Source organism: Lutra lutra, chromosome 4 (genome assembly GCF_902655055.1).
Source record: "Lutra lutra chromosome 4, mLutLut1.2, whole genome shotgun sequence".
NCBI classification, from domain to species: Eukaryota; Metazoa; Chordata; class Mammalia; order Carnivora; family Mustelidae; genus Lutra; species Lutra lutra.
The window spans coordinates 169793566-169820549 of record NC_062281.1 but is presented as its reverse complement, the minus strand read 5'-3'; the positions used below and the strand labels follow the sequence as shown (position 1 = coordinate 169820549).

Here is a 26984-nt window from a genome sequence, read left to right as displayed (position 1 = left end):
GCAGCGGCCTCCGCGGGAGGTTGCGTCCCCGGCTCCTCCGGTGGTTTTCTCTCCAGCACGGGCGGTGGGTAGCGGCCGTGGCTTAGTTCGTTCTTCCGACCCCGCGTTCCTCCGCCAGAGAACGAGGAAGGCCGGAGCAGAACTTCCAAGCGGTCTCGGGGTGGCCTGACCTGGAGTGGGATGGTGGCTGAGCCCTTTCCTAGCCCTGCGACTCTGGGCAGGTGTTTGAGGGCGGCCTTCCCCCGCACGGAACGTGGAGGCGCGAGCCACCTATCGTGGGTGCAGAGAGGAACCCATGAGATACGCAAAGTGCCATGAAGGCACTCAGTGAAATGATAACGGACTTTTCTTTTGAACACGGGAAGGGCCAGACGTCCTTGAGTTTGCGTTTCCTTCTTAAAAGCTACTTGGGGTGAAGCAAGCCAGGCCTGGTCTTGTCTGTCCAGCTCCCAGAGGACGCGTGCTGAGGCTTCTCCAAAGCTCTTTCACGTTGTTGAGCACGCCTCCCACCTGCTTCTCTAGTTTGAGGGCGTCGACCCTGTACTTCACCCGCACCTTGAGCTCCAGCATCACTCTTACTATCTGCTGTACATTTTTACTTTGATGAGCAACCATTGCTGTAAATTTCAGTATTTCTAAAACCCACGAAACATCTTTCCCCCCAGCCGTGAAATCTGGGCATTGGCTTCCAACTTTATTTCCCTGGTTACTGTTAGTTATCAGTCACTACTTCTGCATTTTCCTCCAAGATCGTTCTCACATTTATCTCTTCATTTCTTTTTCTGCCTGCGTTAGTATGTTCCTCCATGTTACTGGTCCTTTCTCTCCACCCCCAGCACTGGGTGCTAGGCTAAATTTCAGCAGTTGTTATTATCAATATGAGGCTTTCCTTCAGGGGCTCCCAGCTGTTTGCCAGATCACAGTTTAAATGCCTCAACATGGCATTCAAGACTCTCCACTCACTCCCAACTATCTATTTATTATTATTTTTTAATGTAGGCTCCATGTTCAGTGTGGAATGTGAACTCACACTCCTGAGATCGAGAGGTGAATGCTTAGCAGACGGAGCCAACCAGGTGCTCCTCCAACTAACTTTCTAGAGACTTGTGCACTCCCTCATTGCTCTCTAATCCAGCTGAACTCATCTACCTCATCAGCTTTGTCCCCTCAATGAAACATTACCCCCTCCTAACCACACCTACCTCCGCAGTTTTGCTTTGACATTTGCCAAGCTCATTGTTCCTACACCTCCTCTGGCTCCGTTTCCTTCCCAGCCAAGTTTTTGAGTAGTCTACAGTCACAGCCTGTATTTCCTTAACATCTTCACTCACTAACTCACCACAGCTAGGATTCAGCTCTCTCCATCCCACTCAAACTGCTTCACCATGGAGACTTTTTCCTCCTTAGCTAACATCTCAGCATTAGCTGCTATACAGTAGTTGAAAGCTGGTGGTCCAAGGCTTTGATTTGATTTTCCCTGGTCTCACCAGTTTCAACAGGGACAATAACTAGGGTAGGAATGTATCAAGCAACTTAGCATCACTATCTTAAACCTGGCCTTCATGCATTAACCTGCCTGATTGCTAAAGGCATTTTAGTAGCTATAGTACCAAATCCTCCCATAGTGACTCAAGTCATTTTTTTGCCCCTAGCTAGTGTGGTATAATGAGCAGAACACAGGCTTGGAGTGAAGACAGATTCAGCCTTGATTCCTGGGCCTGTCTCTAACCAGCTGTGTGAACTTGGACAAGTTACCTAACCTCTGAGCCTGAGTGCTCACATGGTAAAATGAAGATAATCACGCCAATATGGGGTGGATGGGTGAGGAAGGTGGCTCTCAGGAGGAGATGAGATATTGTGCCTAAGGCAGCACTTATGATGCCTTTCCTGTAGGGCCTGCTCCAGGGTGTCCCTTTCCTCACCTTCTCCACTGGTCCCCCTAAATGATGGCACCTGCCCCCACCCCCAGGCTCTCCATGCAGCTGTGTCTACTTAAAGTCCTGCCCCTTAAAGGGCCTTCCCCACTGTTCCTGGAGGTGACATCTGAACATCAAGTTTACAGTTCTGAGCCTCTCATCTCACTTCTGATTCTGTAGGAAACCAGGCTCTATTCTATCCTCACTTCACTCACCACTCCCCCCGGGGCTCTCAGCTGCTCCTGAGTCCCGCTATGTCCCGAGAGCATCCTTCCCATCCTGACATGGCACTTTCTTTGCTTACACTCCCTCCCTGGGCAATTTTACTCACACCCATGGCTTCAATCACCATCTAAACCTAACCCCTAAGCCTATCTCTACCTCAGGCCTTGCAGCAGTCCTGGAGCTGCTTTGGAGCATTCTTTGGACGTCCCTTTAACACACCTTCCCCCATTTTGGCTTTCCTTCTCAGAATGAAGCCCAAAGTTTTCTCCCCACTGTTGTGGACTGAATGTTTGTATACCTCCCCAAATTCATATTATCAAAGCTCTAAACCCCAACATTACGGTATTTGGTGGTGGGGCGTTTAGGAGGTAATGAATTAGATGAGGTCATGAAGGTAGGGTCCTCACAATGTGATTAGTGCCCTTGTAAGAGGAAAATATCTTTTTTTTTTCCCCTCCCCTTGCATGTGAGGACATAGAAAGCGACATTCTGCAAGCCAGAAACCAAACTGACCAGCACCTAGGTTTTGGACTTCATAGCTTCCAGAACTTTAAGGAAGTTTCTGTTGTTTAAGCCAGTTTACGGTTTTTATTGGCAGCTTGAGCAGACTAATAAACCCAGAAAACTCTCTGTTATCTGGTGTCTGCTCTTGCCTCTGACTTTCTCTCTCCCTACTCCTCTCTTTGTTCACTCAGTTTTACATGCACTGTCTTCCTTGAGTTCTTCAAACAGGCCAAGCACACTCAGACATCAAGGCCTTGACATTTCACTTGGTGTGAATCAGTGAGTTTTGCATGAAAAAGGGTATCAATAACTCCCAGAAATTATAAAGAATGTTTTGCCTTTGCACTTTCTTAGGGATAGGACTTGTAGCTTCTAGCAGATTCTCAATTTGAGCACCAGTACCCTGACCCCAAAACAATAAATTGCTCTGAGTGTTTCCCCCTCCCATCTGCCCTTCACAGTGCTGTTGCTTAACCATCTAAAACAGACTTGGTGCTGACATCACTCCTTCAGTTTTAAACCATAACTGTCTCCCCAATCCCTAGAGGGTAGCCAATACATCAAGCCTCTCACCGCCCAGGTTCAGCTTACTGGTCAAGCTTCATTTCCCATTCCCAGTGCTCCTTGAACACGGCACACACCTGCTGACTTCCTTGCTTTTGCACTTGCAGTGCCTTCTGCCTGGATGCTTTCCCACCCTGTTTTTACCTGATGAACTTGAACTCATCCTTTGGGACCCAGTCCCGAAGGCAGCTCCTACAGCTGGCCTCACCCAGCAGCCAGCTGGCCACACTTCCTTGGTGTGGCTGGGTGCTCAGTCTCACCTCCTTAGGAACGTCACCTGGACCCCAGGGAGCTGTTTATGTGAGTGTGTGTGAGGTGTGTTGTGAGAATGTGTCCTCTGGTCTGTGAGGGCAGATGCCCTGCCTCCAACAAGCTGAATGAAAGAACGAATTCCTCCTCCTCCTCAGGCTACACAGAGCAGTACCACCTTCTCTCCTATTATCCTTTAAGGCAGAAAGACATAACTCTAATAAAGTTTATTGGTTTTCTTTGATTGGCTCTGGTTCAGCTTTGGAAGGACTCTCTGGGTTCTTCTGGCCTTGTTTCTGGGCTGCTGCTGCTTTAGCTTTTAAGGCCCTTTTCTGCTTCTTGAGCTTTTGGGCCTCTTGGAAGACCTGGGGATGAAAGGGAGCAGAAGAAACTGTAATCCCATGTAAAACCTCAGGCATAGAGCAGGTGGGATGGGCACAGACCTCCCTGGGTGGGCATGCCAGACTTTCTCCATGGGAGTGATGGCCTGTGAGCCTCCTTGGGGACTGGGGGACAGTTCCATGACTCAGGCAGGAACAGACAACCCTCCCTGCTGCTCTCTCCACCACCGTCCCACAGTGGGGCCAACCAAAGCAGCAATTCTGACTCGTACCCGAATGCACAGGGCCTTCTTGGCTGCCAAGCGTCGGTGGGGTTTCCGGTTGTACAGAGGGGGGAGGGTGTACTCTATCCCCAGTTCCTTGCACGTCTTCTCGAAGACACTGTAGTTGGTCTTACGGAGGGTTTTGAGCATCTTTTTCCTCTGGTCGATGCTCATCAGCAGATAGCGCTTGTGGGCTTTGTCCTGTGAGAGAGGTGGCACATTACCTTTAGTATTCTGCAAGTGAGTGGTGTGCCACTTTACGGTAACAAAGGACGGTCATCTTATCATCTCACTGAATCCTCCTGACAATCTGATGCAAATATTAGTGTAATTCTGTGGGAGGTATTGTCATTGTTATTCCCATTTTATAGATGGGGAAAAAGAAAGGCTCAAAGATGTCACCTGATTCATAGAAGGTCCTAGAACTGTATAGGGCAGGGACCTTGTGTGAGGTCAGGTCTTGAATCTGCATCTACAGGTTTCACTCCAAATCTCATGCTCTTTCCCCTACACTCCCTGCTCAGCCTCCCCACACTTTGGCCAACTGTCAGCTGGAATGGAGAGACGGGAAGGCCTTCTTGGATTTCTCGATGAGGGACCTCTGCAGTGGGGCTGCTGTTCCACACTCCAAATGAGCAAAAATCTCATCTCCAAAGAGCAGGCTCAGGTGGCTCCAAGGACCACCGAGTGCTACCCCTGCACGGTGCTGGGATGTCTGGATTTACAAAGGTGCGTTTGTTAAAAAAACCTGCAGTTGCTTAATTACAGCAGCACCGTGCCCAGTGCTGTGCTGGGATATGGCATCATGGTTAAGAGTATGGGCCCTGTGAGGATGCAGAGAAAGGGGAACCCTCCTCCACTGTTGGTGGGAATGCAAGCCGGAGCAGCTACCCTGGAAAACAGTATGGAGGTTCCTCAAAGAGTTGAAAATAGAGCTACCCTATGACCCAGCAATCGCACTACTGGGTATTTACCCTAAAGATGCAAATGTAGTGATCCGAAGGGGCACATGCACCCGAATGTTTATAGCAGCAATGTCCACAGTAGCCAAATTATGGAAAAAGCCTAGATGTCCATCAACAGATGAATAGATAAAGAAGATGTAGTATTTATACACAATGGAAAACTATAAAAAACCATCAAAAACCTGAAATCTTGCCATTTGCGATGACGTGGATGGAACTAGAGGGTATTATGCTGAGCGAAATAAGTCAATCAGAGAAAGACAATTATCATATGATCTGCCTGGTATGAGGAATTTGAGAGGCAAGGCAGAGGGTTGTGGAGGGATAGGGAAGGAAAAAAATGAAACAAAATGGGATTGGGAGGGAGACAAACCTCAGGAAACAAACTGAGGGTTGCTGGGGGGTGGGGGCTAGGGAGAGGGTAGCTGGATGATGGACATTGGGGAAGGTATGTGCTATGGTGAGTGCTATGAATTGTGTAAGCATGATGATTCAGACTTGTACCCCTAAAGTAAATAATACCTTATATGTTAATTAAAAATAAAAAAGTATGGGCCTTGGAGCGAGACCACCTAGTTTCAAGTCCTAGCACATCATTTCCCAGTGCTGTGCCTTGAGGATAAGTTAATCACCTCATGCCTGCATCATTCCTCTGTAAAATGGAAGAGGAGGATAGTTATAAGAGTTAAATGAGCTGAGGCTCGGGAAGTACTCAGCACAGGCCTAGTACTTCACATGACCATGCTGGCGCTTTATTATTTATGTAGTTCTTGCAATCCTGTCAGCAGGTACTGTTATGATCCCCACTTTACTTACGGACAGGAAAACTGAGGCTTGGGCACATAAAGTAACTTCCCCAAAGTCACACGTCTGGTCAGTGGAAATAGCAAAGCTGAGAATTTGAACCGAGTCCAAGAATATTCAAAAAATATTTTTTTATTTACTGAGCACCCACCATATGCCAGACACTGCGACCGTGTCCTGAAGTTGGTTTTCTGGACCATGGGTGACACTCACCGAAGCCCTGTAAGGCTCCCATTTCCCGCTGGAGGCAGGAGGGAAATGTCTGGCCCGCTGTAGCTGAGGGACGGGCACCCTGGTGCTAGAGCCACTCAGCTTCTCCAGCTGCTTCCCCGTACCCAGAGCCCATGACCTCTCAGACTCTGCTGGTCTTAGCCGTGAGCGATGCCCAAGGCTTACCTTTCGGTGTTTCTGCATGTGCTCTTCATAACTGCGGATCTTGACAGTCAGGGCAACAACTGAAACCACAAACCACAGAGGCTGAGAGCTGGCACAGAGGAAGGAAGGGCCTGGGCCTGGGTTATGTTTTAAGACCTCTCAGAGTAACAATCACCAATGCTCTGGTGCAGCTCTCCACAATTCCCAAAGCACTCTGAATGTCAAGCTCTCAGAAGACTTTGGATTATCTTCCTTTCAGAAAGCAAAGCCTAAGGAAGGAACGTTCCTTAATCTTTTAAAGGTGTCCTCCCCAGACCATAGCAAATAGCATTCTTAATAGTAAAACTTCAGAGCACTCCTGTCAAATTCAGGAATTATTCTATGATACATGCTCTTATTCTTAATGATTCACCACTGCGCTGGCTGTCCTAGCCAATGCAGGAAGATCAGGTTCCAGAACCGACAAGGGTCCACTCCTTGCCTCTCCTCTTCCAGCTGCCACCCTTAGCTCTGTTTTCACTGATGAGTTTTCAGAATTATCAGCTCCCACTCCTCTCCTAAAGCCCCACAATAGCTGTCCTTGGGCAGCCTCTTGTTTGATTCCTGCCTGTACTACAAAGATGGGGGCAAAGGCAGAAGCAGAAGGTGGCCCCAAGGAGACGCTCTCACTACAGCAGACCCTTCTGTAAACACGATGAGTTTTGGGAGCATTGTAGGGTGAGGCGGAACCTGGGCCCTGACCACCTGGCCCTTCGTACCACCTTAGCAGCAGGGTAGAGAGAGACCCAGACAAGCTCTGGTTCCCGAGACTTGCCTGAGCTTACAAGAGAGGTGTGAGGAGGGACCTGGGAGCTGACTCCAGCGTCCCAGTGGGCAGTTTTCATTGCCCTAGGTCCTTCTTGTCTCTCGCTTCATCAGGCCACGTCTAATACCTGGTGCCCTTGTAGACAAGGGCCCTGGATCGAGTGCTAGATAGCAGACTCTCCTGCACTCCCTCTCCCCAAGGGCCCCCTGACCAACTTCGAGCCTCCAGGGAACTGGTGTCCTCAGGGTTTGCCACGATCTTGTTCATCAGCTGCTGTTGCTTGATTTTTAGCTTCTCCTTCTGTTGAAGATAGAGACAGAATCTGTGAGGTCTGCCCTCCCCTAAGAACTAGCCAAAAACCTCAAAGGCCCTGGGTGCAGTCATGGAAATGAGGCCATAAAGCTTAGCAGCTGGCTTCACTCTGTTCACCAGGACACGGCCTTTGTCAGCACGTGGCTATGGACATCTGGATAAGCCCAAGGCAAATGGCAGGTGACACAGCTTGTTAGAGGAGAGTGCTCAAACTGTGCTCATTCATTCAGGCATTAGATCATTCCTGAGTACCTACTCAGTTGGGTGTTGGGGGCTAGGGATAAGTGGTTTGTTGGGTGCTGGAGGCTAGGGATACAGTGAGAGAACAAGAGCATCCCTGTCCTGGAGAGGCCTGTTCTGGGGGGTGGACAAGTGGACCTGGAATTACAGTGGGATAAATACTGTTTTAAGCCGAGAGGCACAGGATGGAGGTGTTACCACTGTAGGAGGAAGTCCCAGAGAAGAGAACTGGGAGAGGCTGAGGTCTGGCACATGTCACTCACCTGGTTTGCCATTTCTAAAGACAAGAGTCTTCTCACGACGTCGTCAAACCTGTGGGGAAAAGCACAGCAATGAGAGACAGGTGTGGGGGAGAGGGGAAAAGGGAATCTGTTTTCGTATGAAAAGCAAGAATGATTGAAAATTTCTTTTATAACAAAAGTGTCTCTGTGGAAGTGGAGAGCCCTTTCTCAGGGATTCAAAGTCAGCAGGAATCTGATCTGCTGTGCTGAGAACATGGAATGATGTGATAACTGCACAAAATTGGGGCTCTTAGCTGGAGTGTTCCAAGGTCCTCACAGGGAGGGCAAAGGGAGGATTTTCATTTCAGCTAGAATATGGGTCAGTCTGTCTTTTTTTTTTTCCCTTAGATTTTATTTATTTATTTGACAGAGATCACAAGTAGGCAGAGAGGCAGGCACAGAGAGAGGAGGAAGCAGGCTTCCTGCTGAGCAGAGAGCCCGATTCGGGGCTCAATCCCAGGACCCTGGGATCATGACCTGAGCCGAAGGCAGAAGCTTTAACCCACCGAGCCACCCAGGCGCCCCGGTCAGTCTGTCTTGAGACATTTCGATTCTATAATCATTGTTTTTTTCCTCCTGTCACATGGTATAGCAGAAGGGACTGGCCAGCTCTGGCTGTATAGGGCAGGGGCTGGGCAGAAGGATCCCGGCTTTGGTATCTTTCAGCCCTGCTCCCCAGGAGCTCTATGATATTGGGCAGACATTACTAATCCATAAGATGGGGACACAATTCTTTCCTCACAGGGCTTTTGTGAGGATCAAGAGATGAGAGATCTCACAAAGACCCATGAGGCATGTTGCCTCCTTCTATCTGAACCACAGTAGGAAAAAAGGCAAGCAGTTAAGCTCCATGAACTCCATTCTGACCCTGCTGCCCCTCAGCAAGCCTGGACTTCAGTAGTTCTCTGCCAGATTCTACCATCAAGCTTCAGATACAGCGGGCCAGGCCTCAAAGCCAAGGTCTTCCCTCTTTCCTCCCCAATCCTCTTACAGCCCCCTGCCTCATAAAAGAGATTTCTTTCTGCTTACTTCTCAATTCCAGGAATGTTCTGGTAGTCTTTGAGCAGCGTGGAAGGGGGTGGGTCATCTTCTTGGAGGGGCTGGACTGTCAAGAGTGGGGAGAGAAAACACCCAGAGTCAACTCTCACTGCCCATCCTCCCTGTTCTGGTTTTTCTCACCAACTCTGTCACAGACACCCAGGGCCTCAAGCAAGGCACTAGAGATCTCTGGGCTCAGCTTCTCCTTTGCAAACCCTACAGGCAACTGTATTGATATTGCACACTGGGAGTGGATCACCTTTCCTAAGGTCCCATATTGTGTCTTTCCCTCTCACACCACTTTAGATTCGCCACTAGGATGGGTCGTTTTGCGGACGGCCTGAGTTTGACTCTCTTCAAATCCCCTGGTCTGGTCCATGGGCTCGTGGAAAACAGACACTCAACCAGCACTTGCTGGCTGACAGCATGAATGAAATAAGGGCATTGAGGAGGGAACCCAAGCTTTAGGGCATAGTAAGCACCAAACAAAGACCACAGATAGGAAACCCTCAGCCTTCGTGTGTTTCATATTCCCTGGGAGGTGAGGGAGAGGCACGAGGGAGATCAACGGGTCCTCTCCAGCCCAATCCCGCTCTGCCATTATGCAAATCACAGCAATAAATGCTAATATATACATGTTTTGCACCCAGTGTGAAGAACACTCTCTTCGTGTTAGCACTGAATCCTAACAACGATTCTTTCAAATAGATACTTTTACAATCGTTTCAGAATGAGACTCAGAGAAAGAGGAAGTAACTTCCCCAATATCATTTACCGAGGAAAAGAGATCTTCCCACTGTGCAGACGGCCTTGGAATGGGAAACCAAGGCCTCCATCTCAGAAGGGCAGACACAAAGCGTCTACCTATGCTCTAGGTAGGCCTGGGTGGTGCCAGCACGCTTTCCCTCGGGCTAGCTCATTCTCAAAGCCGGTCCGCAAGCTCCAGCTCCCGCCCTCCCCCGGCCTCTCTCCCCACACCAGAAAGGCTTCAGGCTACAGCCTGGTGGCAAGGCAGACGTGGGGGTCTTCTGCTCAGGACCTCTGGCCAACGCGTCTGCCCACTCCATCAAGTGGTTCTAACTAGCCACCTCCGTCCCTTTGGCCACCCGGCGCCCCTCCAGGAAGTGCCTCTCTGCCGAAGTCCCACCCGAAGTCCCACCCTAGAGCTCCTACCTGGTTTCCGGGCGGCATATCCGCGAACGGCCTGGAGGATGACACCTACGCAGAAGAAAGAGGGCTAAGGCTCAGCTCCTTAACTAGTCCAGTCTCCATTCCTTTCTGTGCCCTTCGCATTACCCCTCCTGCCTGGTCTTTGCGTCTCGGCGCCTTACCGCCGCCCCATTTCTTCTGCACCCCGCTGCCCCACGCCTCTCCCACTTCGTCTCACTTCTTCCCCGCCCACCGGCCTTTCTCCCTCATCCTGCCGCTGCTCTTATCCCCTATCCTCGTCCCCCGTATCCTCTATCTCCGTCTAACCCCACTTCCCTCATTGCATTGCCCCTCTTCTCAGCGCCTCACCTCGAGTACAGGGAAGGGCCCACCGGCGGGAGGGCGGCCTGGCACACGCTCCGTCTGGCAGCCCAAGGACTGGGGCCTGGGCCACAGCCTGGGTCCGAAGCGACCTCAGCGCCCTCCACGCCGTCCTCAGCATCGTGACTTGTGACCCCGCGGGGCCGGCGCCACGGCCACTGTCCCTTTCGCGGCACGGACGGGGTTACGTGGGCGCCGCCATGCTGCCTCAGGCTCGACCAATGGAGCGCAGTTGCGAGACCGGAGCAGAAGAGGACCGAGAGAATGGATTAGAAAGGCAAGACTTGGGGTGCGGCGGGGTTGGGTCTAGGGGAGGGGTCTGGTTGGCAGCGCCGCAGGGCTGGAGGCTGGGTGGTTGCGGGCCTGGTTAGTGGTGTGCGGTGATGTTTAAATTCTAAGATGCCGTTTTTTCCTTGGGCATGCGTCCCGCCCTTAATCCCACTCTGTTCCTTTTGGAGGTTTTCTTACGGCTTGCCTGTCTTCTTCCCCAACCTAGTCTTTCTGCCTCCTCTCCCACCACATTCCAGGATGAGGCCCCGCAAGAGGTACTGGATTTCATTCAGCCTCCTGTGGGGCAGCCTTGTAAGCCTCGTGATGAAGGTCGCTGATTTTGGAACGGAACAACCCTGGGCTGATTGAAGCACAGCTGTTTACGCACTGTGGTCTTGTGGGCAAACCACCCCACCTTTCTGGGCCATGGTGTACTCATTCACCAAAGTGGAATGGTATCTACTCTTTAGGTTGTTGGAATATTAACTGAGGCATTTGTGTGCAAGGGATCTGCTTGCAATATAGGAGGCATTCAATAAGTATTTGATGTGATAATATTTGTGAAATGAGGGGTGTAAAGACAACTACAAATTAAAAGCAGGAAGAATAAATTTTTAATGAAATAAAAATAACATTTTAATTCTCCCTTGGTGCAAAAAAGGAAAAAGCTCTCCTCCCCTTCACTTTTCGTAAGCACTGACTTTTGAAGAGTTGTAATTGTGAATTCTTTCTCTATCCTTTTGAGACCTATGTACATCTTTCCAAAAACTGAATAAGCCTCTTGCCAGTTTTACAGCACAGAAATGTTCTTCTCAGGGATCTAGGCATCATCTCTTGAAATGCAGTCGTTAAGGAAGACAGTGCCTCTGTCTCCCGGTTTCTGCCGGGCTCTAAATTGCCAACCTGCCTCTTCTCATAAAGATACGAGAAATTTCGTTTTCTCTGGGATAAAGGCAATTAGCAAACATGGGTGGCTACCCCATTTACCAGGTGAATTTAGGATGAACTCTGTGTGACAGATGGTGCCATGCACCTGTATCCACTTGGCTATATACAAGGGTAAGATTTCTTTCTGTCTTTTCAAGCTCTTTAGAGGATCTGCTGGTGATGCAGATCACGTTCTGGTTTAACGTTCATTCAGTAATAAAACTGATTTTGTCCTCTTCTACCCTCATGGAGTGGTTTTGTAGGTTGGCAGGAGATTTTGTGGTTTTTATTATTTTATTTTTTAAGCAATCTCTACACCCAACATGGGACATGAACTCACAACCCTGAGATTGAGAGTAGCACGCTCCATCCACTGAGCCAGCCAGGCATCTCCGCAGATTTTGTTTTTAATTATATCTACTCCAACAGGGCTTAGTCTTTTCTGAGATCTATTCCCCATGTCCCACAGCCCTTTGTGACTCCCTTCAACCCTGGCCACTATGCCCTAATGTCTTCAAGTCTCTACTACTAGAATGGGAGCCCTTTGTGGGTGGACTGAACCAAATCATTTTTTGAGTCCCTGCTTCCAGCGCAGGGCCTCCATGCTAAGTAAGGGCTGATAGAATGAATGAGCGAAGGAAGGAGTACACAAATGAATACTTCTGATAAGTACCCCCATCACTGCTAGGCCCTGAAAAGACAAGGAACAGAAGCGTAGGCACACTCAAGAGTTTCTCAGAATCAAACCAAACCAAACCAAACCATGAACCAGTTTAAGAGACTGAAATTATAGGAAATAAGCACAAGAGGTTAGTGGGCAGTGTTGAACAAAACATTCTCTGGCCACTAAAGTGAGAGGCCCAGTGGGGTCTGGGGAGATTGAGGAAGGGTGCTGAGGACCAGAGATAGAGAGATCCTGGTAGCCTTTCTGCCCTTCTGGAGCTACGTGATTTTTTCATGATGGACTTACACTCTCCTCTCCTCTGGACGGCCCAGGCCTTTCAAGAGGCAGGCCCAGGTGGGGAACGCTAGACGCCCCCCAGCCCCTCTACCCCATGGACCTGGAGCCCTTGTAGGAGGGGGAAGTCAAGCAGTGGCCCGAAGACACAGTCATCCTCCTGGTTGGGGACGAGGGGCTCTGGGCTTCCAAGGGGGGTGGTCTGGAACCAGAGGTTCTCATAAAACTTGGGGCTGGGACTAAGGCTCCCTAAGAGGGGCTGAGTAGAGTCACAGCGGAGGTAATGCCCTGGACCTGGGTCTGTGGGGCTGCCCAGCACCTTCCCGTAAAGGACCTGGTCACTGGTGATAGATGGGGGCCGGGGCTGGTTGGAAGGTGCTCTTGGGTCCCCTTGGAGCACATAGGCCTGGACCAGGGTGGGGAGGCCACAGGTCCCTGAGCTGTCATTGGACTCCCAGGGCCCTGGCTTCTTCTCTTCTTCTTCCAGCACCGTGATCTTGGTGATGGGTGGCATGCCGGGGTCCCGAAGGCTGGGCAGCTGGAAGGTCTCCTGGACACAAGGACGTGGGGTGAGGGCATGAGTCGTCTCAGATGTTCATCCCAACCGCCACCCCTTCCTGTGTTGGGACATCTGTGGAACTATTCCTTCTGCTGGAGCCCAAAGGATGACACTTGTAGAACTGCTCATACTTTCCTGACACATGCTGTGTGCTTCAGACTTAGCTTGGTGAATGTCCCCAGCGATTCTGGGTGACATACATCCCATCTCACAGTGACATGATCCAGGCTTTGAAATGGGTGGAGCTGGGATTCGAACTCAGATCTGCTTTCTTCCAGAGGGAGGGGACCTTGCTGGGAAGGGATGGGAAGGCCTGAGTCCTCACCCTCGGAGGAGTATCCTTTCACTTTGAGCCTGGACCAACACCAGCACCCCCCTACACCCCATTTCTCCCTCCTTCTGGGGTTCTCACCTCCACCATGATGGTCGGCACCCAGGAGCCCAGGCTGCTGTGGGCCGGGTCTGGGACACTTGGCCAGAGGGGATTCTTCCTGCTGCAGAAGAGGGCAGATGAAGGCTGGGTCAGGCATGCCCTCCCATCTTTCCCTTCTTTTTCCAACCCCTTCCCAGTAGCTGAAGGCCCCTTGGGTAGAGAAGAGTTGGTGCAGAGCGTGATCCAGACATGGGCCCTGAGGCCTGTGAAGGCCTTCGAAGAGGGGCTTGGACTGGCCCACTCCCGCGTGAAGTTCCCTGTGGGCAAGGGTAGCTTGGTGTCAGGTCTCTTGAAAGGACTCACCTGGGTTTGCAGCAGAACCGGGCGGCCCCACAGAGGCAGGTGAATAAGAGGAGGAAGCCAAACAGGCCCAGGAGGACATGCAGCTCAGACTCCTCTGGGGTGAGGGGAAAACCAGAGGTGGTTAGAGTGCATGTGAGTAAGACTGGGCCTCTTCCCTCTGACTGAGCTCTGAAGGCAGGATTGGGCCTCCTCCCTCAGGCTGAGTTTCATGGGCAGGGCTGGGTCTCTTCCCTCAGATGAGTGGATCCAGGCAAGTTCTCAAAATGAAAGCTCTATTGGATGAGGAACCTTCCCAATAGCCTTGTCTAGTGGGCCTCTTTCTCCCCTTACCTAGGGCCAAGGTCATCAGGGTAAGGCTCGTACTGTTGGCGGCCCCGACCTTGCTGGTAGCCATGAGGTGGACATGGTACAAGCTGGCAGGCTCCAAGCCGTGGAGGACCAAGCCATGGGAGGAGGCATTCAGGACAGTGGCTGGGAGTAGAAGAGAATGGTCAGCCCGGGCCCAGATGCGGAGACTGCCTCCAAGGCTGCTGAGTGTGCCTCCCTGCCCCCCACGTCTCCCGGGGCTGTGGGGTGCTAAGGATACACTCACAGAAGGACTGGTCTTGAGCATTGGTCCAGAAGATGGTGTAGTGGGTAAGGGGGCTCTTCCCCAGCTCAGGGGCCTGGGGCACCCACTCCAGCTGGGCCCAGGTCTTGCCAATGTGCTTTAGATGCAGCTCTGGGGCGTGGGAGGGGGCTGCCGGAAGAGAGAGGTGCAGGGGCTGATGGGGAGCAGGGCAGAGTGGAGAGCCCAGCGGGACATCTTGGGGCTCCCTAGACCCCAGAACTGAGACGCACTGTGGTGGGGAGTAGGAAAGGAGAGTCCAAAGGGACTTGTGCCTTAAGCCTCATGTTGCCAGGACCTTTGACTGAATTCCATCGACTGCTAGTAAGTGGCTGAGTCCGGATTTGAACTTGCTTCTCTTTGACTCCAAAGCCTCGCCAACTGCTTTCTGCCAGGCTTGATTTTGTTGGGCTCCCTATCTGATTTCTACCGCTTGCTCTCTGACTTTATGCCAGGCCCTCTGTCTAACTTCTGCCACACATGATGCTTGATTTCTGTCAGGGCAATGGGTCGATTTTTGCCAGACTTGCTTCCCAAATTCTGCCGAACACACTCCCTAATTTCTGTCGCCCCACCACCTGACTTCTCTCCCGTTGCAGGTGTCCAGTGTAAGACAGGGGTTATCTTGGGGTTGGAAAGAGCCTCTTCGGGGCCAGAGGTGGGGGAGGAAGGAAATGTTCCCTTGTTGTCCTGATTGCTGGGGCCCAGGCAGGCACTGAGAGGAGAGGATTCTGGGAGGGACCAGGTGGCCCACGTACCCATCTCTTGGGAGTAGGCATAGATGTGCTGGGAGGGTCCCACGGTGTCATGGTAGAGGGGGGTCACAGTGATCTCGTAGAGCTGAAAGGGCCTGATGTTCTCTGTAGAGAGAAGATGGGGCAGGCCCCCAGGTGAGGGGAGCTAACCTCAGAGCTTCAGCTGGGGACAACCCAGGCCTCATGCTGCAGAGCTATCCTCTTCTACCTCTTCTTCAGATCATTTGATGGGGTGAGAGCAGAAAAGTGGGAAAGCTAGAAAGATGGTGGTGTCAGGACTGTGAAAAGAGAGGGTCCAGTTAGACTGGGAGAATGTCCTAATTCTGGGGATAAGAGATGACAGGAAAGTCTAGAAAGACTGGGGAGTCCACTTCTCAGGTGGTTCAGGCCGCCCCTTGCTAACTGTCAGACTAGCACTGCCTCCCTGCTTCCCAGGCCCCCCTTCCCTGCCCCGCCTCCCCCTGCACCTCACCCTGCAGCAGCATCCCAGAAATGCTTCCGTTATGCTCCATCTTCCAGCTCTTATTGCTGCCGCTGGGGCTGGGGGGACCCAGGCCCCACTCAATCACATAACCCCGAGGCTGAGGGCTGGGCGGCTCCCAGCCCACCCAGAGGCTGTGGGGATCTCGAGCCTCGGTGTGGAGTCTGACCAGGGGTGGGCCTGGAGACAGAGTAGGAGGTGAGAGAACAAAGCGTGAAAAATGCGGGTCCCAGAGCCAGGAGGTTGGGTTCTGGTCCTGGCTTTGTTACTTACAGACTGGGTGATCGTGGGTCCCTCAAGCTTAGGACCTCACTTAGCTCATCTGCAAGGGCTCTGTGCAGATCCCTTCCCGCTGACCTCGACGCCACTCAGCAGCCCCGTGTACTGCATAGGATGAGCCTAGCACAGTGCCCCGTGCAGAGGAGGTCCTGACTGTGATCAAGGCTAACACTGTGTAGTTCACAGTATATGTTGCTAGGGTCTTTGGTGCATGTTAATTTCCTGAGCCCCCGAGAGTCCTGTGAGGGAGCTGCCGCCCTGGGCCCATTTGATCAAGGAGACAGCTGAGACAGGTTCAGGAACTTGTCTAAGGTCACACAGCTAATAAGATGGAATAGTCCCTCTTGTTATCGCCAGTCTCACCTGGTGAGGACCCAAGTGTGGGGGACCCTGGGGGTGGTGGTGTTGGCTGACCCCCGAGAATAAGCAATTAACTCAGGGACCGTGTTCCAGCTGGAAAAGTGTAGGGCTTTCTTCCCATCTTCCTTGGCGGCATGGGCTCAGTGTGTGTGCACATGGGAGTGTGAGTCTGTAAGCATCCTCATGTGTGAGTGTGGGGTGAATGTGTGTGCATGTGTGTGTGTGTGTGTAACCACCAGCAGCCCAGCTTGGTTCTGGCTCGTGATGATAAGAGTGGCGAACACACACTGAGCAGTAACTTGGTGTCAGGCACATGTCTGAACGCCTGTAGCCTCGTAACAACGCTTTAAGGTCAACACCGTATCGTCCCCCTTTGCTAGGTGAGTAAACAGAGGCCAGGGAGCTGGGGTCCATTGCCCTGGTCACGCTGTTAGCAAGTGACAGGACTAGATGTGAACCCAGGCAGTCTGGCTTCCGAATTGACATGCTTAACCACCACGCTCTACCAGCTGCCAGCCCCCTTACCTGTGCTCTCCAGGAAGACCACTGGGCTGGGATTAGAGGTCCCGGCTGTGTTATAGGCCACAAGGACCACTGCCCGGGCTTCCGAGGGCAAGTGGAAGGTGCAGCTTAGCTCTGTGGTGTTGCAGAGTGGGGGGACTGCCTCAGTCTGGTTCGGAGCTCTGACCAGGTAACCTTGGATCTGCCCGCTGTATTTGTCCAAGGGCATTGGCTGCAGTGGGTACAGGAAGAAGATAAGGGGGCTGCACAGCTCATCTTGAGTGGGGGGGAGGCTTCTAGATGGGGTGGATGGGTCTTAGGAACTGAGCCCCACAGGCCGGGAGCCAGCCTTCTTCCCTCCCTTCCTTCTTCCCCTATTCACCCTGTGCCAGGTCCTTGGAGGGAGAAAAGGAAGAAGCACATTGGCACTGAACTACTCCCTGAACCAACCCTTTGCCACAGGTGAGTCCTGCATTCTAGTCTCTCCAGAAGGGCACTACCCAGCTTCCTAGGCACACACAAGTCACATACAAATGCATCCAAGGCTCCTGGACAGGTTGGAGTTCAGGGCCCCAGCCCACAGGGATCTGTCAGGGTTGGAAGGAATCTCAGGGGTGGAGGGATGTCAGGATGGGTCACCTTCCAGAACAGCTGCACGGCCACCGTCCTGGGGTCCAATGGCCTCTGTCGCCACCATGTGTCCAGTCTGACGATGGGGGCTGTGGAGGGAGCCAGAGGGTCAGGGAGGGTCCTGGGGGCTGGATTTGGCCCTGATACCTGCTCCTGGCTCCTCTCCACCCACTGCTTACCCTGTTGCGCAGTGGTCAGCATCAGGCTAGGGCTCCAGTCGCTCCATTGGCCAGGCAGGGGCCAGCGGGTACAGCGCATCTGCAGGGCGTAGGCTGTGGATGGGAGGAGCCCGCAGAGCTCATACTGGAGGGTCTGGGAGAGCAGGGGGCCCACCTGGTGGGGTGGCCATGGCTCTGAGCCTGGATCCTGTGCCCTTCAGGGCCAGCTCAGCCACCCTCCCCTCAGCCAGCCCCAGGCCCTCCAGGCTGCCCTCCATCTCACCAGGACCCAGCTGGTTTCTCCAAGCTGTGGCTGGTGGCGCAGCTCACATTTCTGTTCTATGTACAGGCTCGGCTTCCATGGCTCCCAGCGTAACAGCAAGCAGCCTGGCTGGGGTGGGGCCACCTCAGGGCTGGGGGCCAGGGCCCACAGTGTCGGGGGTTCCAACTTCACTGCAAGGAGAAGGGATTGTCAGAAACGTTCCCTGTCCCATCCTGTAGGGGATCTGCTGTACTCCTGCTTTTCTCTTGGCCTGTTGTTCCATTTTCGGCTCTGGGTCTCCATCCCTGGGGTCTCTGTCAGTCTGTCTCTCTTTTCTCTGTCTCTCTGAGTCTCTTCATCTCCATGCCATCACAATTTCTGCAGGTCTGTCTCTGTATATGTGTCTGTCTCCCCCTAGGTCTCTGTTTCATCCACTTGCCCCAGGGCCTTTGCACTTGTTCCCTCTGCCTGGAGCTCTTTCCCTCCAGACATCCAGTGGCCTGCTCTCTCATTTCCTTCAAGGATCTTCTCAGATGTCACCTTCTCAGTGAGGCCGCCCCTGGCCATCTAACTGGAAGGGCAATTGTCCACCACCCCCAGCTTTCCCTACCCCTTTCCCTGTCACCCTTCTTGTCACTTGACATTCCATTTTATTTAGTTTGTCCCCTAGAATGTCATGTTCTAAGGGCAGGAGTTTCGATATTTCGTTCAGTGCCCTATCTCCAGCACCAAGAGCAATGCCTAGTAATCTGTGGGCAACTCAAGAAACTTGCTGAAAGAATTAAAGAACGTGTCTCCTTGCCTCTGTCCTTCTGCGTCTCCATAGCTCCATCCCCACCTGCCTTCCATTTTGTCCCTGTCTCTTGCCTGCCTCTATCTCTAGGTCTCCCAGTGTTTCCTGGTCTGTGTCTGGGTCTGTGATTTCCTCTCTGTGCCTCTCTGGGTTGGCCCATCGTGGGGGCCTCTCCCCTCTGCCAGACATCCATGCGTCACCCACCGACATCCATGGGAATGAGGCACAGCTGTGGGGACTTGTTGGTCCCTAGGGCGTTCTCAGCCTCCACCCAGATGCCCATGTTCTGGTACAACAGGAGGTGTCTTCGTGGGATGGAGCAGTGGTTCTGCCCATTGTTAGGCACGCAGTCGAGGATAGAGTCCTCTTGTGTCTGACAGTTTCCCCGGCTCCTGCCAAGAGGCCAGGCTTGGGTGTCTAGCAGAAAAAGGAAGCGAGGCTCCCTGCTCCCTCCCGTGTTTGCTTCTGGCTCCCCCATCCTGCAGTCCCTCCCATGCCCCAGAAGAACCCAGAAGAACCAAGCTAGCATAGAGACCCTTACTTACTTGAAGCTCTTGAGTGTGAAGTGGGTGGACAGGTGGGTGTTGGGTCCTGGTTCCCACCGACAGATGAGGCTGTTGGTTGTGAGGTTCATGAGACAGGACAGGTCGTGGGGAGCAGCGGGAGGGTCTGCACATAGGGCGGGGAGAGTCAGGGCTTTGGGTAGGACCATTCAGAAAGCTGCGATTGGAACCAGTCAGCTTTGTTTCCTTGCTCTGGGTTGTTCCCTCTGGAGTCACCTTGTCTTGTTGCTCGTCTCCCTATCAAGTGACCCAGGAGGGGCAGCCCTGGGGAAAGTGAAATGCAGGCCCGGACAGGGGCAGGTGCCACAGAACCTCCCACCCCCTCGGCTCTGCCCCCTTGGATAGGGATGGTGCACACCTGGCTTTTCATCCTGGTTTTGCCATTTGTTAGCTGTTGTGATCTGGAAGTCACTTAACGGCCCCGTGCCTCAGTTTCTTCATCTGTGAAATGGGAGTGATGGTAATATGCACACTCCCTGAGGTTTCGGGGACTGAATGACTATTTACACAGTGCTCAGGGCCATGCCTGGCATGTGGTAGGTGCTATGTAAGTGTTAGCTCTACTATTAGTGACGGTATATATATATATTTTTAAGATTTTATGTATTTAGGGGCGCCTGGGTGGCTCAGTGGGTTAAGCCTCTGCCTTCGGCTCAGGTCATGGTCCCAGGGTCCTGGGATCGAGCCCCGCATCGGGCTCTCTGTTTGGCGGGGAGGCTGCTCCCTCCTCTCTCTCTGCCTGCCTCTCTCCCTCCTTGTGATCTCTCTCTCTGTCAAGTAAATACATAAAATCTTAAAAAAAAAAGATTTTATGTATTTATTTGTCAGAGAGAGAGCAGGAGGCAGAGGAAAAGCAGACTCCCACTGAGCAGGGAACCAGACATGGGACTTGATCCCAGGACTCTGAGATCATGACCTGAGCCAAAGGCAGACGCTTAACTGACTGAGCCACCCAGGTGCCCCTACTATGAGTGACTCTTAAGAAAGAAACTGGTCAGAACGGCTGGGTGGCTTAGTCATTAGGCGTCTGCCTTTGGCTCAGGTCATGATCTCAGGGTCCTGGGATTGAGCCCTGCATTGGGCTCCTTGCTCGGCGGGAAGCCTGCTCCTTCCTCTCCCATTCCCCCTGCTTGTGTTCCCTCTCTTGCTGTCTGTCAAATAAATAAATAAATAAAATCTTTAAAAAAAAAAGAAAAAGAAAAAAAAAACTGGTCTTAGTGGTTTTCTTATGCATTGGCTTGGCAGAAAGTCCTCACTTCTCGGTTTGAGTAGGAGGCTGAGACTGCCATGGGGAGAAACTAGGAGCAGGCTGAGCTAGTCAGGTGTCCTCTCTGGGCACACTGTCCGGTGGCTGAGTGTCTGGGCTTACTTGCCCGCTACTCGGAGTAGTGGTGTCCTCTGACTTTGGAGCCATACTACCTGATAGAAATCTCAGCTCTATCCTTAGTCCGTGACCTTCACCAAATCACATATACCCCCTGAGCCTCAGTTTCCTCATCTACAAAATGGGGCTAAACAGCACTATCGCTGGGTTGGGAAGATTATCCAATGCCATGCCCATAACGTGTTTATTGAACAAGAGCTCAGTGAATGATAATGGCTCTCCTGAGCCATGGCAGGAAGGCACGGGGGCCGGGCGGGTGGGTGGCCGCGGGCACTTACAGCCTGCCTGCACCTCAGCCTGGTCCAGGATCTGTAAGCTGGTGCCCCAGCGCACGCAGCAGGAGAGAAGGACCCGGGGGCTGTTGAGGCGGGGCACGGTGATGGTGGATTCCTGCCTTCCATCTGCCAGACGTCGCTGCCTCTTTCCAGGTTGAAGCTCTGTTCCCAGTTTCCACAGAATCTGTGACTCAGGGTCCAGGTGGCTGCAGTTCGGGCTGATGATGCAGGAGGCTGTGATGGGATCCCCCAGGTGGACAGTGGGGGTGGGGAGGCTGATGCGCCCACATTCCTCCAGGCCTGGGGGAGGGGAGAATGGGCCATGAGTCACTCCTCTGCCATGCGGAGCTGAGCTATAAACCTAGACCTTTGTATTCCTAGACTCAAGGTCCTTACCTCTTTGCCTCACCCCCTGAGATACAGGGGCTGGAATGGGGTGAGTGCCTGTGGGGATGGAGAGGGGCTTTCTGGGGTGAGAGAGAGCTAGGGATGTGTCCATCAGGGTCTATCAGCTGGCTCTTTGAGAAAACCAGATCCTGATTGGTAGTCTGGGCTGCTTTCTCTGGTGTAAATATTCCCACCAAGACTGCTTTTCAAGCTACCAGTGTGACATCACTGAACGTGAACTTGGGAGGAAATGTGCACACTTAGGTCTCATAAGCCAGCACTAGCACACTGCCAAGCAGACACTAGGCCCCTCTGCGGCACCCTCCCCAGAGGTGGTGAAAGCACTGGTGGGAATGATAAGAACCCCACGGCCACAGCTCTCAGAATTCAAATCTTGATTGTGTTACCCCATCTGGACCACAGCCCTCCAACACTTCAGTGGTGTGGTGGGTAAGAGCACAGCTGGGTTTAGAGCCTGGCTGTATTGCTTATTAATTACATGACCCTGGCAGGTTACTGAGGCTTTCCATGCCTTGATTTTTCTCATCTGTACAGTGGGGATGAAAAATAGTTTCCACCCATGTTGCTCACCTGATTAACATTGAGCATGTTGGGGGAACCAGACCAGACCCGGATCAACCAGACCAGGTCAAGCACCCTGAACTTTCCCAAAGCTCTTATTCTCCTTCATAATTATGGAGTCATGTGATTCATTGCTTGCCTGTCTCCCCAGTTAGACCAGAGGTTCTGTGAGGCCAGAGACCTTGGCTGTTGGTCTATTACTGTATTCCCAGAGCTTAGCATAGAATAGGCCCTTGGTGAATATTTATTGTATAAACAAACAAAGATCCGCTGTACTTTGCCCACCGTGCCTTCTTTCCTCTGTCATGTGTTCTGGGGTCTGTTTTGCTGAGGAGGATGCTGAGGTCCTAGGAATTTGCCCAGGATCACGGAGCAAGTTCATGACTTTCAGCGTGGGGCTCCTATCGCTTCACCAACTCAGAATTTCAGACTGGAAGGAATCTTGCAAAACTGTTTACTCCAGAACTCCACCTAACATTGCATCCTCTTTAGCAGGGCTAGGATGGCCTGGTTTTGTACGGTCTGACAACTAAGAATGGGTTTTACATTTTTCCATTTTTAAATCCATTAAAAATGGGTTTTCCATTTTCCATTTCCAAATTTTAAAATTTCCATTTTCCTTCCATTTTAAAGGGTGAAAACAAAGCAGAAAACAGATAAGAACATGCAGCAGACACTATATGTGGCCAGCAAAGCCTCAATACGACTATCAAACAATGTTTGCTGACCTTTGCTATGCAGCATCCCTGTCAGTCCTGGCCTCAGCTTGCATACCCCCACAGATGGGAAGCTTTCCACCTCTCAAGACAGTTTCCCTAGTTTAGAGAGCTCTGCCTGGGTTTCCTTATTCTGGGAATAAGCCTCCTTGTGGCTCCCACTCCTATTCCTTTGCTGCCCGTGAAGGCTGGAGAGGACCCAGAGTTTCCTTCTGACAAGCTTGACAGAGATTTGCGGATAAGACCTGGGTCCCCTGGCCTTTTCCAGGCTGACCAGCTCAGACTCTCTTGCCACTCCGCATGGGTGGTGGTTTGCCTATAGAGGTTTGTGGGTGGAGGCCTGGCTACCCCACATTCTTGGCCCAGCCCGGATTGTCTGGGAACCCCAGGAGCAGTGTGGCCGGTGCAGGCCAATGAGTCCCTCTTCTACCCGCTACACCTCTCTCCCTGTGACTCTCCTCTCCCCATTGCACCCGATCCCCGGCCATACTCACTTCTAGGGAGCAGCAGGACAATCAGGGCAGCCACGGTCAGGCTCCAGGTTCCTAGCCCTGCCATAGCGTGCCAGTTTGGTGTTCACCTGGAGGCAGAGGGGGATGGGGAATGTCATGGGCTCTGGAGTCAGAGCTGAGCTTAACCTTTGCTCTGCCACAGTGTGGCTTTGGCCAGGGGATTTAACCTCTCTGAGCCTCAGTTTCTTTGTCCACAAAATGGAATTAACAACAGCCTATATTGCATAGGACTTTGGGAGGAAGACACAGAATGATGCAAGGCACATAGGCAATGACTTTGTAAGTGACAGCCACTGTTGTTATTATATTTGCCTTCCAGGAGAAAACAGGGACAGGAGCATCAAGGAACAGCATTCTTCCCCTTTCCCTTTTATCTTGGCTGGGCTTACCTGCAGGTAGTTTATTTTGGAAAGACCCTAGGAACAGAGGGAGGGGTTGGGGAGAATGAAACAGCTAAGGGGGGAAAGCTGACACAAGGGTTGTGTCATGGAATTGGGGTCATCTCTACGGATGAGGGGGGCTCCATCCTGCTGGGACCTTCTAAGGAGCTGTGTAGGCTATGCCTCAGGACCATCCGCTCAAGGGACAATTTATCCCTTGAACAGGAGAGAGGATGGGAACATTTACCTACTGACTTCCATCCCCCATCGGTCAGAGGATGTTCTTTGGGCTATTAACTTTCTGGCCCATCCAGGTTACACACGCATGAGTACGAGGCAGGTTCTCTTGGAGGAGCCATGCCAGAAGGGTCAGAGACGCTCCCTGGCATGGATTAGCCGAGGCAAGAGGCTGTCAGTTTACACCTGTGGGAAGCTGGCCTCCATGGACGATACAAGGGGTCCAACACATGCCCAGTTCTAGGCACAGACCTCTGGAGGTTTTCTGGGGCCAGGTGTTCCAGAAACTATGCAAAAGGTATTCTACCACTGGGGTGGGCTTCTAGCCTGACCTCCATCCTGCTCCTCTAGGGGTTTTGGGACCAGGGACCTGGTTCCCCAGCACCAGGTGGCACTCTTGGCAGCAGGTCAGTGGAAATCACTGACTAGCCTGCGTGTATATCCAGGAACGCATATGTGTAGGTTGTGTCCCAGCAGATCCCCTGTGCTCAGAGGTGGGAAATCTTCTCCCCCTTTTCTGCCCCTCTCAGACAGGGGTGTGAATATAAGCTGCCCGGGATACCCAAGGCTGTTCCTTCTCACAGGGGCCTTACCCCAACCCCGGAGCTATTCATATACATTTCTATATCAGGATGCCAGAGGACTGCTAGCCCATAAGTCACTTTTTTTGCAAATCAGGAAAAAAAGTGCCGCTACCTCTGGACAGATGTAGCCTCACACTAAGACCTGGCAACTGAAGAATAGGCTGGATTTCAGCTTCTACTTGGTCCTCAGCTGGGCAGCTTTGTGCAGTGAGAAACCCACACAACTGTTCAGAGCATCCCTGTCTACCAATCAGTGGTTGGCAACTTTCTTACCAGAGCATGGCAGTTTGATTATCCCCCATGCACACTTGTTGGGGGGAAGATTTAGCCTTGTAGGCCTAGTCTTTGGGATGCTGCTTTCCATTTCCATGTGCTTTTGATCATGTCGCAGCCCTGCTGCCCTCGCAGGGGTCAGCATCATGCCTAGTGTGTGCCCAGCAAGGTACTACTTCATCCCTCTCCTCTGGCTTCTGTCCAGAATGGGCAACCAAACCTCACGCTCAGAGGCCCTGGCCTCCTCCCCCTGGGCTGCCGAGTGTTGGCATGTTGGCTTTGGTCCCTGGTCCCCCGCAGCAGCCCAGGGTGCCCTCCACCCCCATTGAGTGTGATCGGGGACCTATTGGAGCATGGTCTCACTCTCTGGGGGCCAGTACATGGAGACAGTGGGAGCCCAGCTCTGAGCCAGACCACTTGCTCTAAACCCCAGCTCTGGGACTTACCGGCTTTGTGACTGTGGAGAAGTTACTGCACCTTTCTGAATCTTGGTTTCCCCATCTGTGAATGAGGGGGAACATTAGCACGCACTTCTCAGGATTGTAGTGAGGAGGCACCGAGATGGGCTGGGAAGAAAGCGCACTCGGCAACTATAAGTTGTTTTCACGCGACACGAAGTGGGACACCGTGTTGTGGAATCCAGCATGGAGCCTCTTCTCCCCCTCGCAAGCCGTGTGGTCACAGCCTCCTAGGACTGCCACCTGGCTTTCATCCGTGTCACGCAGCATGGCTTCAAAGCCCCGTTTCTGGGTCCCCTACTTGCAGCTCCCTGGGCCCTCAGTCTCCCTTTCACTTCAGTCCTCTCTGATCAGTCCCAGCGGAACCCGCTGCCTCCTGGAGGCACTGCCATCACCCACCTCTTTCTGCCCTCCTCTCCTTCCCCTGCACTCAGCCTTCTCCCCCTGCCCCAGCTCGCACCCTCTCTGCCCTATTGTGTCTCCTCTCCTTCAGGGAGATTCTTCCAGTGGGAGGAAGGGGCTGGGACTGAACAGAGGGAGAGGCCCTCCCTGATGGGTTGCTGAGAAGGAGGGAGGCAGAGCTGCAGAAGGTCTAAGAATGTGAAACAGGTATGCAGGCAGTGAGGCCTAGGCAGGACAGGTGCAGAGAGACAGGGCCCCGGGAGGACAAGGACGCTGACCCAGAGATCCAGGTGCTCAAGGCCAAGAAACAAGAGGTCCCCGAGCGAGTTTAAGATTTGAGAGAGGGAAATGTGAGAGACAGGGAAAGGCACAGAAAGACTTCAAGACACACAGACAGAGACCCAGAGCCCAGATAGGCCAGGTAGGGGCTGGGGAGGCAAGACAGAAACAGGGGAGAGAGGGACAGGCTGAGACATAGGGTCTGAGACAGGAACGTGGGGAAGGATGGTGATCATGCCCTCCCCGAGCCCAGCTCTGTGTTCCCAGACAGGTATTCAGAGGTTTGTGACTTCCCCAATGCCCCCCCCCCAAAAAAGTGGGGGCAGCCCTGGCAAAAGAGACTCCGTGTTGGGGGGCTCCTGGTTCCCAAGGACCAATGCTAAAGGCAGGAGCCCGGGTCCCAGGCCTGTGCATGGGCACTTGGCCGAGTTGGGGGGAGTGGACCCAGGACTCAAGGGTCCTTTCCTGCCCAAGGTACAGCCCTCCCAGCGGATTCCCCTACTCACGTTGGAGCCTGTAGCGGGAGCCCGCCTGGTCTCCTTGGTCTCCGCGCTCCTCTGGAGGGCAAGTTCCTGAAAACAGCCGCAGTCCGGCTTCTCTCCCCAGCCCTGTCGTTAATGGCTCAGTCTCTGACAGGCCCAGGGGCTGCCGATTGCAACACCTGCCCAGCCTCCTTCCCTCCCTTGTGCTGTCAGACAGTCACTGAAGCACAGGGCAGCCCCTTCCTCCCAGGAAGGAGCCTGGGAGGGAAGCCGGTGAGGCCAGGCAGCCTTCCTGCCTCGGGGGTCTCAAAGAGGTTGGGGAGTGTGGCAACCGCGTCCCTCTCCACTGCCTCCGGATTTCCTGACCTCAAAGCTTTGGGGCTGGCCGGGGCCCAGGCGTCAAGCCGCCTGGGTGCCATTCCTGCGCCCCTATCCCTGAGGGAGCATCGGTGGGAGACAGACTTTGGCTCGAAGCCTCGCTTTGCCCTAAGCCTCTTTTTGGCTCTAGCCTTGGGGCCCTAATCCTCACAGTACTCAAGAGGCAGCCTCTGGGTTATGGGAAATTTTGGATCTGACTCCCTGTGGCCTTTTTGACTGCATATTTTCCACCATTGACTGACAATGAGGAAATGGGGACTCTGGAAACAAAACGGGGGGAAGACCTGGGAAGGCTCAGGGTCTTCATATGTGACCTTAAAATTGGTTTACTCGCGATGATTCTGCTACCCTGAATATTTTTGGATTGGGTGTAGTAGGCTAAATTTTGTGTCTTCCATTGTTTG

The 26984-nt window shown here is 52.7% G+C and overlaps 2 protein-coding genes across 3 annotated transcripts; both read right to left on the bottom strand.

The window, feature by feature from the left end:
* Positions 1 to 3670: 3670 nt before the first annotated feature.
* On the bottom strand, positions 3671 to 10644 carry MRPS15 (mitochondrial ribosomal protein S15). Its single transcript, XM_047727510.1, has 8 exons — positions 10401 to 10644; positions 10056 to 10100; positions 8874 to 8949; positions 7827 to 7875; positions 7227 to 7311; positions 6228 to 6286; positions 4072 to 4263; positions 3671 to 3823 (listed from the first exon to the last, which is right to left on the bottom strand). The coding sequence occupies exons 1-8, from the start codon at positions 10531 to 10533 to the stop codon at positions 3686 to 3688; spliced, it is 777 nt and encodes a 258-aa protein (XP_047583466.1). The 5' UTR covers positions 10534 to 10644; the 3' UTR covers positions 3671 to 3685.
* A 660-nt stretch (positions 10645 to 11304) lies between these two features.
* CSF3R (colony stimulating factor 3 receptor) lies at positions 11305 to 26410 on the bottom strand. Of its 2 annotated transcripts, none has more exons than XM_047727509.1 (17): positions 26227 to 26410; positions 25028 to 25082; positions 23090 to 23175; positions 20914 to 21210; positions 19234 to 19357; positions 18893 to 19080; positions 17917 to 18086; positions 17655 to 17808; positions 17485 to 17564; positions 16870 to 17077; positions 15697 to 15885; positions 15228 to 15329; positions 14455 to 14601; positions 14193 to 14333; positions 13863 to 13956; positions 13539 to 13617; positions 11305 to 13117 (listed from the first exon to the last, which is right to left on the bottom strand). In XM_047727509.1, exons 3-17 carry the CDS (start codon positions 23151 to 23153, stop codon positions 12638 to 12640), a joined length of 2517 nt encoding a protein of 838 aa, XP_047583465.1. In that variant the 5' UTR covers positions 23154 to 23175; positions 25028 to 25082; positions 26227 to 26410; the 3' UTR covers positions 11305 to 12637. The 2 variants fall into 2 exon arrangements, with proteins under 2 accessions (XP_047583465.1, XP_047583464.1); XM_047727508.1 differs by having other exon boundaries at positions 13539 to 13620; positions 26227 to 26409.
* Positions 26411 to 26984: the final 574 nt, after the last annotated feature.